The sequence below is a fragment of the Arvicanthis niloticus genome, chromosome 7 (genome assembly GCF_011762505.2).
Source record: "Arvicanthis niloticus isolate mArvNil1 chromosome 7, mArvNil1.pat.X, whole genome shotgun sequence".
In the NCBI taxonomy this organism is placed as follows: domain Eukaryota; kingdom Metazoa; phylum Chordata; class Mammalia; order Rodentia; family Muridae; genus Arvicanthis; species Arvicanthis niloticus.
Genome location: NC_047664.1, coordinates 86,512,292 through 86,526,082, shown reverse-complemented (window position 1 = coordinate 86,526,082; position 13,791 = coordinate 86,512,292). Strand labels below are relative to the sequence as shown.

General features: G+C 36.8%; 1 protein-coding gene and 1 pseudogene across 1 annotated transcript; one reads left to right on the top strand and one right to left on the bottom strand.

Moving 5' to 3' along the window:
• Positions 1 to 165: 165 nt before the first annotated feature.
• LOC117712673 (UDP-glucuronosyltransferase 2B1-like) lies at positions 166 to 13,533 on the top strand. The gene is made up of 6 exons (XM_076938737.1): positions 166 to 912; positions 1,984 to 2,132; positions 9,670 to 9,801; positions 11,559 to 11,646; positions 11,781 to 12,055; positions 13,405 to 13,533. Exons 1-5 carry the CDS (start codon positions 189 to 191, stop codon positions 12,002 to 12,004), a joined length of 1,317 nt encoding a protein of 438 aa, XP_076794852.1. The 5' UTR covers positions 166 to 188; the 3' UTR covers positions 12,005 to 12,055; positions 13,405 to 13,533.
• On the bottom strand, positions 6,088 to 8,548 carry LOC117712708 (AKT-interacting protein pseudogene; annotated as a pseudogene).
• Positions 13,534 to 13,791: the final 258 nt, after the last annotated feature.

Sequence of the window (13,791 nt, the reverse complement as noted above, 5' to 3'; positions counted from 1 at the left end):
TAAACAAACTTTGTTAACCTTGAGTTCATGTTCCAAGGGTGTATTTACAAGGACGTTACACCATCAGACTTCTCTAGTCAGTGATTTGTTTAGAAGTTATATGTTAACTTCTTGATTGATTGAACTTGACATATAAGCAGGAAATATACAAAGAATGACAGATATCAAAAGCATTCCCGTTCAGTAAAATGTCTTTGAAACAGACTTCAGTGTTTCTGTTGATACACCTTATATGCTGCTTTAGAAATGGAGCCTGTGGAAAAGTGCTAGTGTGGCCCACAGAACACAGCCATTGGATAAATATCAAGGTAATTCTGGATGAACTTGTGCAGAGAGGTCATGAAGTCACCGTTCTTGTATCTTCTGCTTCTATTCTCATTGGGCCCAGCAATGAATCTTCTATCAATTTTGAGATTTACTCTGCACCTTTGAGTAAAGAGGAGCTTGAATATACTTTTGGAAAATCGATAAGTGAATGGACAAACGATGTTCCAAAATATTCTCTCTGGACATATTATTCTGAAATGCAAAAAGCCTTCAGTGAATATTCAGACATTATTGAAAGTTTCTGCAAAGCAGTAGTCTGGAATAAGAGTCTTATGAAAAAACTCCAAGGATCTAATTTTGATGTCATTCTCGCAGATGCCGTGGGTCCCTGTGGTGAGCTCCTGGCAGAACTGCTTAAGACACCTTTGGTGTACAGTCTTCGCTTCTGTCCTGGATACAGATGTGAAAAGTACAGCGGGGGGCTTCCACTCCCCCCTTCCTATGTATCTGTGGTTCTGTCAGAATTAAGTGACCGCATGACGTTTGTAGAAAGGGTGAAGAATATGTTGCAGGTGCTGTATTTTGACTTTTGGTTCCCAGCATTTAATGAGAAGTCCTGGAGTCAGCTTTACAGTGATGTTCTAGGTAAACTGTGCCTTTCATTGTTACTGGGAAATCCTGATTGATGTTACTTTGAATGTGAGTGTGTATAGGTGAATATAAAGTCATAGAATGAGACTGTTAATTGTGAGCTGATAAAGTAAAAATAGAAAACAAGCAGAGAGCCTCAAAACAAGGCAAATACTGTAGAGTAACTGATCAGAACACACCAGAAATTAGTAACAATGCAAAGTGAGACAAGGAAGATTTCTCTTGATAGTTGTTTGATGTACTCTATGTTTTTCTCAGTGAAAAGAAACTCTATGTTTCATTGAACACTTTAATAACTGTAAATGAGAACACTACAGACTCATAATTTACTACCTCAACTATCTGTGTAGCACTGAAAAAAAAAACACATCCCCTTAGAAATTAAAACATTAATCAAGTACATCCTGAACGGTTTTTCATATTAGATAGTGTCACTAGAACTTGAAACAGTCAAGGCAACTTGCTTTTCTTAGATTTTAAATGTCTCAGATCTGTAAAACGTATGTCTTAAAGCCTTAAATCTTTCTACAAAATGCACATTTTTATTAATTATTAAATATCTTTTTATTAAATGAAATACTACCAAAATTAATAGTCAAATGAATTTAAAATTTAACTTTTTGTGGAAATATACAGCTATAACTTTGGTAAATACAGGTAAATTAGTACTATTAGTTTCCTGTAATAGACACAGTACATCTGTGATAAACTAATCAGTGATAATTTAGTCAAACTTACATATTCTCATGGTATATTTCAAGAATCAGAAATCAGGAGAATAACTAGGAAAATGTATAATGTAGACTAATATTCTATGAAAGCTGTTTTTCTAATCATTTTCAAGCTTCTTTGCAAGACCCAAAATGTTTCAAATTCATTGGAGTAACTTTACAAATCAATGGAATTTTCACACAATTAATATTTATGTTAATATAATTATATCATAACTCATAATTTAAACATCTTAAATTGCTTGTCTACATGATCTCAACTCACAGAAATCACCAGCTACATTCCAGACAACCTCCTTCAACCATTGCATATTTTATGTGTTTTGGGGTACAGGGAGACCCACTACATTAACTGAGATGATGGGGAAGGCAGACATATGGCTCATTCGAACCTTCTGGGACTTGCAATTTCCTCACCCTTTCTTACCTAATTTTGACTTTGTTGGAGGACTCCATTGCAAACCAGCCAAACCACTGCCTAAGGTAACTCTATATTGTTTCTCTTGATAAACAGTTTTTCCTTTTTCATGGAAACAATTCATCAGATGTTTGGTTTCTTTCCAGATGTTTGGTTTCCTGAGAAGTATAAAAAGTGGGTTAGAACTCTCTGACACTTGGCATATATAATATTTCCTTACATCTCTGTTTCTCATTACTGTGTAACAAAGTGTCAAATCACTTTAGAATGTAGTCAGTTATTTAAGGATGTTTAGGTAACTCATAAAATATAATTTATATTCTCTTCAAGAACATATAATAAATGCCAGATATGTGTTGAACAGCTAAACAAACAAAGAATCAATTTCTTTGTTAAAGAGAAATTATATTCTACCTGAAAATCTTATAATGATGATGAACCATTGTATGCAGTATAATAAATGTTATGTATTATATAATTAGAGATAGATAAGTTAAAGAAATATCCAACAGAGATCAGAGGTAATGTCCTCAAATCCTTGTGTTGTTTCACTGCCTGGCCAGTGTACAGGGTTAAATTAGCCGATGAAAACAAGAGAGAGGAAAACAGACAACTGCCAAGAACTCCAGACCTAACTAAGCAGGTTATAGCATGGCACGCAGGCGGAGTTAGACAGCTTCATGTGTGTGTGTGTTCCACACACTGCTCCCTTTTACATTTCCACTTCCCTATAGTCTTTCTACATTTACATTTTACAGGTATTTTGATTTCGTCTTTGTAGTTTCCACATATGAAAAAGGAAACAACACTTATATTTCTGTGTCTGGCTTACTGCTTAACATCATGTCCACTAAACAATAAGTGTTTACCTGAGATTACACAATAATAACATTTTTAATCCCTGGGTAAAGCATTATTATATAGTGTATATTATTTACCAACACCTTTTCACATTAATCAGTTGAAGAATATCTAAGCTAATTCTATATTAGGGGCATTGAAAATAGTGATGTAGTGAACCCTATTATGTGGATTTTTTTTCTTACAACTGTTTCCCTCAGCTATCACCAAAGGGTAACATAGGTTAACTGTATATATTATACTAATGTTAGTTATATGAAGAAAATTATTTATGCTTTTATATTGATATCATTTGACATTTCCAACAAGGATAAATGCATAAGTATTCCATTTTCATAATATCTGCAGGAGCACTTTATTACATTATTTAAATTGTTGTAGCATTCTTTATAACTGGATTATGATAGAAAAGTGACATATATGAATTGAATTTTTCTGATAGCTAAAATTATTAAAAATTTTTCAAATAACTGGAGGCTACTTCATCTGAGGGAACTACTTTGGACCATTGGCCTAAGCTTATTGAATTCTTTTCTGTTTTGATGTTAGAGAGGTTTTTTTTCCTAAAATCTTATTTTTCCTTTTCTTTCTTTTTTTTATTGGATATTGTATTTATTTACAGTTCAGGTTTCATCCTCTTCCCCCATAGTCACCCCAAAGAATGCCCCTATGCCATCCCCCCTCCTCCTTTTTGTTTTATGCCATTTCAATTACATGCAAGTATTAAGGTCAGTTCTAGGTTGAGGAACAAGCAATACCATAGATGCAAATAGTCAAGGAACAAGCAAGAAAATCAACACAAATAGTCAAAGAATAAGCAAGAAACTAGACAAAGTTCTGTGATGACTCCCTTGATCACTGTTTCTAAGGGCTTATCAGGATGACCAAAATATCTGAGCCTACTTTCCTGTCCTAGCCCAAAGTCATTTTCATGCCTGAAATTACTTACTTCTTTGATCTAGCCTAATGTCAGATTCCTACCTGAAGCCCATTTCCGTTTCTTGGCCCATGTCAGATTCTTGCCAAGCAGCCCCAAAAGCTCTCCGCCTCTCCCCCTTTTGTATTTCATAAACAAGACTGAGCCTATCTTAAGTAGTTCTGACAAGAATACGTTTTTGTACCCTTCGTGAATTTGCATTATCAAAAGCAATGGACTTCTGCCTTAGGTTGGTAAGGCTCTGTTCAGAATATTACCTGTCCTTTGATTTCTAGCCTGTTGAATTAATAACTTTGTCTGGGGGTCCATTTTCAGTTTTAAGCCATGTACCTTAGCTGCCAATGTGATGATGTTGTTAAAGACAAGCTTTCACATGACGGGCAGGGATAAAAGTATTCCAAGGACAAAAAGGGCTACCATGCTCAAGCTATATATACCATTCTTGAAGCTTGCCTAAAATGGGAATACTGACTTCCGGACACAGGTAATTTTATCAGCCAAATCTGCAGCATCAATCCTCAGCAGAGAAGCATTCTTTAAATTCATAAGCTCACTATGCAAAGTTACAACATGCAGGAAGTTGTTAGAATTATGCCAAGTACATTGCAAGTGTCTCTAAACTTTTTGCTAATTATAATAACTATCCTTGTTAATTTAGAAGTAGCACAATTCCAGTGGTATTTGGCAAGACACTTGACCATGGTGGCTCCTTACTCTTAAACTCTCAACCACCTTTCAATAATTTGAATAGGATGAAGAGCATCAATCCATTGTTCCAAATGCCTATCTAGATCCTTCTCTATACTCAACACTATCCTTTTTTGCTAATGATTAACAAAAGTAGCTGTCTTAAGTCCTTGTGTCAAAACAATTGCAGCAGCAGTGGTGCTAGCAGTTAATGTAATTAAAGCTGTTATACCAGCAATAATCAAGCCCATTACCCTCTTGATTCTGCTTAAAGCCTGACTCACTTCTTCCAGTACTTGCAAGCTTTTTTCAGAATACCAAGGTTCGTTCTGTAATACTCAGGCAATAAAACAAAAGCTGGCTGATAGACCTCCATAACAGATGTCAGGTTTCAACATACTAACACAATTAAAAGTATACAATCAATGCAACTTACATTAAATACTCTAGAAGAAACAAAAGTAATTTTAACTTGACAATTAAAATAGCTTTAACATATGCACTAACAGTTGTTTGAAAACTAGATCCTGTCCCAACTTTATCTCTTGCTAACATAACATCATAGAGAACTGCAGCTAGCTTCCAAATATGTCTCTGAAAATGTCCAGATCCAGCCTTCCAAGTGAAGACTGTTATTTCCAATATTGGATTGATTTCTAGACCAGTCCATGTTTGAGTCTGAACAACTGGTCACATTTAAGAAAAATACAAGAGTCATTATAACTTCTCTTTTTGGCTCTCTGTCCCACAAGGTCTAAAAAGTTAAGGCAAGACAGCTTGTCCCATCTGGGATATAGGTAAGCAAAAGTGGGTCGGCAACATAAGTCCAATACAGCTTTCCAGTCACCATTGTCAGGGCACTCAGCAAGCTCACAGGTCAGCATCATTCTTTGTCCCAGCATCAGCATGTCTCACCCGTTGCTCTGGCAGACACCATGCTCCTTCTGCTTCCTGCAGAAAAACACAAACACACCCTCTTTCCCATATTTAACACCTGATGGGGATCATGCCTGATGCCAGTAAATGGATCCTTTTCTTTCACGTCAGCATAAGAATGCCTGGTTGTAAGGTGCCATAGACACTCAGCAGAAATTCCTTGGCATCCAAATTTTTTTTAAATATTTAAAATAAAAAGAACATGATTTAAATAAACTTGTGGTGTACAGGGATATGCCTCCCCATTTTTATTTTATGAAGATATTCTTTTAAAGGTCCATGGGCCCCTTCCACAGTAGCTTGTCCTTGAGGATTATAAGGAATCCCAGTAATATGAGTAATATTAAATTGTTGACAGTCTCGAATGCTCTACTGCAATAGCCAATCCCATTATCTGGGTTTTCTTTTCTTTTCTTTTTTTTTCTTTTTTTTTTCCTTTTTTTTTTTTGATCATTTTTTTATTTATCATTATTGTCAAGTCGTTTTTTTAAATTGGATTAATAATCCTAAGGAGAAAATTCAATTGTAAATTGGATCATTATAAACCAAGTTACTAGGTAACTTCATGCCGCTAAAGCATCCAGCTGAGAATCTACAGCCTTGCACTGCCCCCAGAGGAGTGCTGTGCAGAGTACTTAGAAACCCTTAGTACTGCTGCTGTAATTTTATATGAAAATATGTGTATTTTTCAATAAAGCACTTATAAATTAGCCTCTGTTTAGTTATATTGAAAAGGAGCATTACTTTCCTGCATAAATGACAACAATCATTTATTGGTTTATTTCATCTCCACTAAAACATCGGTCATTCACCATTTAAATACCTAACTTCATCAGAAACCGTTTGAACACTTTTTTCTTCTTCCTGCCATAAAAATACAGTAATTTGCCAAAACAAACAAACAAACAAACAAACAAAAATATGAACAATCGCCCTGGTTCTGCCTACTTTCCTAATCTTTCCTAATGCTTCTGAGCTAGATGTTTACAGCAAGTCAGCAGGCTGAAGCCAGGAAGCCAGTCTGCTACTTGAAAGTGCTGCCCTCTGGAGTCTGTTCTCTACACCCTTCTTCATGGCCTAACATATATGTACAGCTGAAACTACCAACTTCAAACTATTACACAGTACTCATTTCTCTGTTCTGTTAGTTTAAGTAAACACAACTTACCTCTAACATATTCAAAAAAATACTTAAGCCTCAAGGTTCCCAATAATTTGGAGTACTGAACTAGATCCACCCTGACACTTCCGACAGAAGTAACGCTTTACTTAATGAGAGGTCTCCATAACCTGCTGTTAGAACCTATGCATACACAACACTGATAGCCAGTCACGGTTCACGCGGTTTACTCTTCAGGCAGTCCTTTGACATTAGTCAGCTTTAACTAGGCCAGAGTCCAGCAGGAAATGCATGGTGCACCAGATCCACTATTTCTTAGGTTGCTACTGTTTTCTCTTCTTTACTGAAAGGCTGTACTGAGCCAGGTTTTACCCATGACAGGCCAGCAACATGAACACTTTTATTGTGCTGTTCGTCAGGTTGTTTCTGAGTCAGCATCTTTTCTCTGTCCTCATCATGTACAGAAGAGTTCCATGGAGAAACGCTAATGGCGTAGGGGTCTTCTGTCTTCGGCTGGTCAAACAGAAGAGCAGTACATACTTTAACACTGTCGACCACTTTACTTTTAAAAAGCTGACTGTCTTTTTCATACGGCACCGCTGCCTCTGGGTTTAGGGGGCTCATCGTGTCGATCTTGTAGAAGACTCTCCTTGCATACATTAACACCTTCCATATATGGTTATGGTTCCGTCTCCACTTTGCAAATGCTCTTTTCACATCCAGCTCACCCGAGGTGGGATCAACTAGTGGGTGAAAGATAAGAATATCAAACACATGGACAGTTGCCATCAGGAATATACACCATAAACTTGAATACGCCATCCTGATACAGCCCGTGCCGTATAAATATTACTCCAAACCATACTAATGCAGAGCGATAAGATGGCTGTACTTAGACTCCTGGCAGCTTCTGCTTCACTACCAACGTAAATTCTGCAAGAAGCGAATATTCCAGGTAGAAGGGTCCGTAAGAGGTATGGATGCCAGTTGTTGACTGCGCTGCTGGGGGAGGAGATGTAGGCTTTGATCTGGGGAGAGCATTTTTGGGAATAGAAGGTAGCTGGTTTTTGGGTGCACTTTGTGGAGGACTGGTTTTCACATCCCCTGCTAATGTCTTCTCTTCATCTTAAGCTCGTTTGCACACAGAGCCTTCAGACAGGCTCCACAAAGTGTTCAGAACATAGACTCCAAACAAAAAACTTCAGTGCTGTGTCATCAAACTCTTCTGTCCTCAGCATTCACCCTGCCTGGACGCCCTCAGCGCTGAGAACTGGGGGCGGAGCACCACCACTGGCCAACAGCATCTCCAGCTATGGCACAGCCCTGCCCCTGTTGCTCCTCTCCCTCAGAGCCCCGCCCCGCCCCGCCCTCTTCTTTTCTTTTCTTTCTATTATTTTTTGTTGTTGTTGGATAATTTATTTATCTACATTTCAAATGTTATCCTCTTTCTCAATCCCGCCTCCAAAACCCCTTATCCCATTCCTCTCCTCCTGCTTTTATGAGGGTGTGCCCGAACCATATACCCATTCCAGCCTCCTGCCCTTGAATTCCCCCACACTGGGGCATCCAGCCTTCTTGGGACCTAGAACCTTCTCTTCCACTGATACCCAACAAAGCCATCCTCCACTACATATACAGCTGGAGCCATGGGTCCCTCCATGTCTGTTCCCAGGTGGCTGTATAGACACCACCTTGTTTAGAATTGGAGCTCTGGTTGGTTGACAATGTCACTCTCCCCATGGGGCCACAAACCTGTTCAACTCCTTCAGTCTTCTCTCTAACTCCTCCATTGTGGACCCCGTGATCAGTTCAGTAGTTAGCTGCCAGCATCCACCTCTGTAAATGTCAGGCTCTGGCAGAGCCACAGAGGGTTTTTGGTAATTAACACACTCTCTGGACAATTTACAAATATTCGCCAACTCTTTAGACGATCTCTTCATTTTGATATATTTGTTCTTCATAAGGTTTTACTATAAGGTACTCCTCTTCTTCAATTCCTAATTTATTCCCAGGGCTACTGGGATTATTCAATACATTGCTAGTTTTTTGTATTTTGTTTTTCCCAATGTCATAGAGTTTTCTTTTCTTATTTCTTATTTATTTTTTTTTTTTGGCAGTAGAAACGTCATTATTTTTATTTAAAATGGACTACAAATAATTTATCTCTTTTCAGAAGGAGAATAAAAAATTAAATTAACTCATTTATATCTCAAATGCTGCTACCTCCTGGTCCCCCTCTTAGACTTCCTATCTTATCTCTCATCAACCTCTCCCACTCACTCCCTCCCTTTCTGCTTTCCACTCCCTCTTTCACTGCTCCTTTCTCTCATTTCCCTCAAAGAAATCACAAAAAAGAAAATCAAAGGAATGGACTTAAAAGCAATGAGCCCAAAAATATGCAAGCAAACAAAAGGAGAGAAAACACACACAAAAGATAAAAAGCATGGCATCTATTTTTGGTTGGCTAAATACTCCTGCCTGAGCTTGGGATCTGCTCTCCTATAAGAGTGATTTACCCAGTCACTCTCTATTAGGGAGAGCTGATTTAACCCTTTGTTATCAGATATCAATTGCAAATAGCTTCTTAGTTAACTAAGAAGTAAAACTCCATGACCATTTTCAATTCTCAATGCTGGATTTCATCTGACTTAAACCTGTGAATGGTTTAGACATGTTGCTACAGTCTCTGTGAGTTTGTAAGTAAACCAGTGTTATTCTACTTGGTAGACACTGGATTGTCATCCATCCCTTCTGGCTGTTATAATCTTTCTCCCTCCTTCTCACGTTGTTTTAAAAATACCTCCTAATGATCCTCTAATTTTCAATTACCTCTTATTAACAATACTTTTTTTTCCTCTAACTTTATAACTTTGGTAAATTGTAATAATAGTACAAATGCATTCTTCATGAACACTAAGGACTGAGACACTGGATATACTCACTGGTCTTCCTAAAATAATTCCTGTGATTTTGAGACTTCCTCTGGTAATGTTGGTCTCAGCCCTTTAGACAATGCTACCCTTGCAGCTATATATTTGTGATGCCACAACTGTCTTCATAGGAAATAGAAGAATTTGTTCAGAGCTCTGGAGAACATGGTGTGGTGGTGTTTTCTCTGGGATCAATGGTTAAAAACACGACAGAGGAAAAGGCCAATGTAATTGCTTCTGCTCTTGCCCAGATTCCACAGAAGGTAAGAGAAAGGATCCACGAGGTGAAAAAAATGTATTATAAGACTGTGGAACACTGACAGGATTACAGTAGGGGAAATTTCTGTGAAAAGTAAAGTAACTCGGTGTTTCTTATGCATCTCAAATACCATATTAAAAAGAAAATTATGAATTGCAAAGAATAGAATATTAGTTTGTTTTTGATTCACATTATGACCTGAAAGATCACACGTAGATCCTGCATGGTTGTGCATACCTGACATGTTGGTGCTTAGACCTCTGAAGTAGGTCTTTTTCTTCATATTTCCAACCAGTTTAGACTTCATGTTGATTTCCAAGCATTTCTGGGCTATTTCATGGGCCAGTGCCTCAAAGGAAGTGAGAAAAAAAGATAAGTAAAAGAAAGAAAGAATGGAAGTAAGGAGAAACAGAAGGAGGAAATATAATAATGAGAAATATTATTTGTGGGGCTGGAGAGATGCCTCGGTGATGCATTAAGAGCACAGGCTGCTCTTCCAGAGGAACTGGGCTTGACTGCCAGAAATTACACAGTAGCTCACAAGTGTCCCCAACTCAATTGCCAGGGAATCTAATGTGCTCTTCATACCCCCAGGAAGAACACTCACAGTGCAGAGAATTACATGCAGGCAAAACATCCACATACAGAAAATGAAACAAGAATGTCTGAAAAAAAAAGAGGAAAAATATGTTCTTCCTAATAACTAATGTAGGAAAATATGAGAGGACAGATGAATAAAAGGTCCTGACCCTGAAGTGGGACCAGGATTATGAAATTATGAGCTCATCAGGAGGAATTCTGTTTCCAGCACATCAAGTGAGCTTGTTTTCCTGGATGGTGAAAGAGATTGAAATTTAAGAAGGAGTCGCGTGTAAAGAAGGATAACATAGGAAGAATGTAGCAGCTCCCACTCCATAAATTGTATTAATGCATGACTGTCAAACAGTAGCAGTGTTTGGATGTTTGTAAGCTAAATTCAGTCTATTACTTAATACCAATTTCTCCTATTATGGAGTTTATTTAATTTACTAAACTCAAAGCATGCAGAAAGTAAAGACTTGCAGTCACATTCCAATTTGTGAGGATTCTTTTTAATTTAGAATTGAGTTTGATACTAAACATAAAATGTATTCAGAACAAGATAAAGCACATTTTCAATATTCCTGCTGACATTTTTCCATGGGCAGTCTTTAATAAATTATATCTGAAAAAAAGGAAATTTGATTCTTGGTAAGAAAGGAATTCTTTTTAGGAATAGTAAATAATACCATATTATGAATCAAAATGAACTCAATTATAATAAATAGCCTAAGGAACATGAAAATATAGGTAAAATAGTGTTGCTGTGATTTAAAAAGATACACTATTGAGAATATATATACATACACATATCCTATATATCACATTATGTATGAAATATATATAATCATAAACTATTATTAATTGAACATGGTTTTGCCAATAATGATTATATTAACTGTCTAAAAATTTTATGTATACACAAACTTGTCACTAATTATCAGACATATACAATTGCTATAACTAATGTCATGCTCAAGTTATTATGAAGCCATGTATGAAAAATGTATTATTTATTAGAACCTTTTAATATCTCATACTATTTTAGAATTCCTCTTTCTTATATTTCATTGTCCATGATCTGGATAATGTTCAACTGAGTAATCTCAATTCCCCAGAATCAAAATATACCAAAGCCTTGAAATGTCTGTAATTAAATAAGGTATTGTCTGTGTGTAACAGGTTCTGTGGAGATTTGATGGTAAGAAACCAGACACCTTAGGATCCAACACTCAGCTGTACAAGTGGATCCCCCAGAATGACCTTCTTGGTAAGGCAAATGTCACTACAGGTTTGTGGATATAATAATATACTTATATGAGAACAGCCCTCTTCTGAGCCTTCATATTTCTCCTTTCTTTATTATTATGGTGAATAATTATATAAAACTTCTTCTCATTGCAGGTCATCCAAAAACCAAAGCTTTTATAGCTCATGGTGGGACCAATGGCATCTATGAGGCAATCTATCACGGCATTCCTATTGTTGGTATTCCCTTGTTTGGGGATCAACTTGATAATATTAACCACATGGTAGCCAAGGGAGCAGCTGTTAGAGTGGACTTCAACACACTGTCAGCTGCAGACCTTCTCACTGCCTTGAAGACTGTCATTAATGACCCTTCATGAGTCTGTTGGTTTGCTTGCTTGCTTATTTGTTTCAAGATTATTTTTTTTAAGGTAGACATCTTTTTTCTTTTTTTTTGGGACATAGTCTTACTAAAAAATCACAGGACCAGCCATGAACTCATATGACTCTGTCTGTTTCAGCCTGAGTGTTAGGGTTGAAAATGTATGCATTCATATTGGTGTGAATAAATATTTCTTGAAAGACATTGATAGATTCACATAATCATCAGATTGATTTTTATCCTATTTGAAAAAGAATGAGTTTGAAAAACTTTATTATTTCACATATCTGAAATTTGTGCTTATATTTAATGATAAAGTTATGCTAAATTTATATTTTAGTGAATGAGACATGGTTAGTGTGAACCTATTTTACATACATAAATAATATCACAAATATATATTTATAGGTAACAAGGAAACTATTTCTAAATATAAAACAATAATATACAATAAAGTAATCATGAACCTTAATCTTAATGAAAGGGTAAATATTTACCCACATTTGCTGAAGTTATAAAACTTTTGGTAAAACTTTATTTTACTTCTATAATGATATGTGATATTCCATAAATAGTACTAAAGATGAGAGACAATATTAAATTCTTACCATACCCAGAGAACACTATGGGTAGCTTCAAAGTTTGCCAATATAAAAATGTACTTAATCAGAAGATCCAGAGGCAAAATAACAGGAAAAAGTGCTGCTAGTTCTTACATACAGTCTCTTAGTCCAGGAACAAAATTGCATTGCTTTTATTCTGGTGAGAATACTGGTGGAACTTTGTGCAAGGAAGAATCATACTCAACAAGTGTTTTCAAAACAGGAGACTAGCTATAAAAAAGAATTTGGAAACAGGCAGAAGAGAATAGGAGAATCTGAAACTAGAGAGGTGATGTCCAAAATGACAAATGACCCTGTAGAGCTTAAGAGAATTCTGTGTCTATTCCCTTCTTGGTCTTAAATCATGTGTTACATGTTGCATATACACAAATACACACAAAAGGTTAGTGCACCTCCTTACTAACTTTCTCTTACCAATAAATGTTGCTCATCTACAAATTTCAAATTAAAAAATAAATATTCTATGAGGAATCAAGACAAAACAAGTCAGCATGTGTAACTGAGAAGCTGAAGGTGCATGCAGGAGATCACTAAGTACTTTCAGTGTCAGCTACACACCAAGTTCAGAGAAAACCTGTGATAAACAAATGTGTTTTACTGACCTCCCTGTCACTCAACTCTCCTCTCTGACACTTTATAAAACACATCACTTGTGTGGCAAGTCTATGTGATTTATTTTGAGTTGCTTGTGGGACTTAATCCCAACTAAACAAATGTTAGGTAAATCGGCAAATTAGCTTCTGTTTAATTTTAGTTGTATACACTGTCCCTGCAGCTATAAACAGAATGCCATGAGATTATCCAGAATCCACCATGACCAGCCAATGAAGCCCCTGGACCGAGCTATCTTCTGGATCGAGTATGTCATGCGCAACAAAGGAGCCAAGCACCTTCGCCCAGCTCTGCATGACCTTAGCTGGTTCCAGTACCACTCTCTGGATGTGATTGGATTCCTCTTGGTCTGTGTGGTAGCTGTGGTATTCATCATCACAAAATGTTGCCTCAAGACTGCTAACATGGGAAAGAAGAAAAAAGAGTAGTTTCATGAAGGCTGAAGTAGATTCCTGAGAGATGAGCCTCTGCCACCTGCTTCCACTGAGAACCTGTTGTCAGTCAAGGTGCCTTCCCTCTGAAACAACACAGTGTCAGGATTTCATTGAAT

Coding starts and splice junctions, on each gene's coding strand:
- LOC117712673 (XM_076938737.1), top strand. CDS start 189: ATGTCTTTGAAACAGACTTCAGTGTTTCTGTTGATACACCTTATATGC. Junction 913..1,983: donor GCTTTACAGTGATGTTCTAG/GTAAACTGTGCC, acceptor TTTGGGGTACAG/GGAGACCCACTACATTAACT. Junction 2,133..9,669: donor CAGCCAAACCACTGCCTAAG/GTAACTCTATAT, acceptor CTGTCTTCATAG/GAAATAGAAGAATTTGTTCA.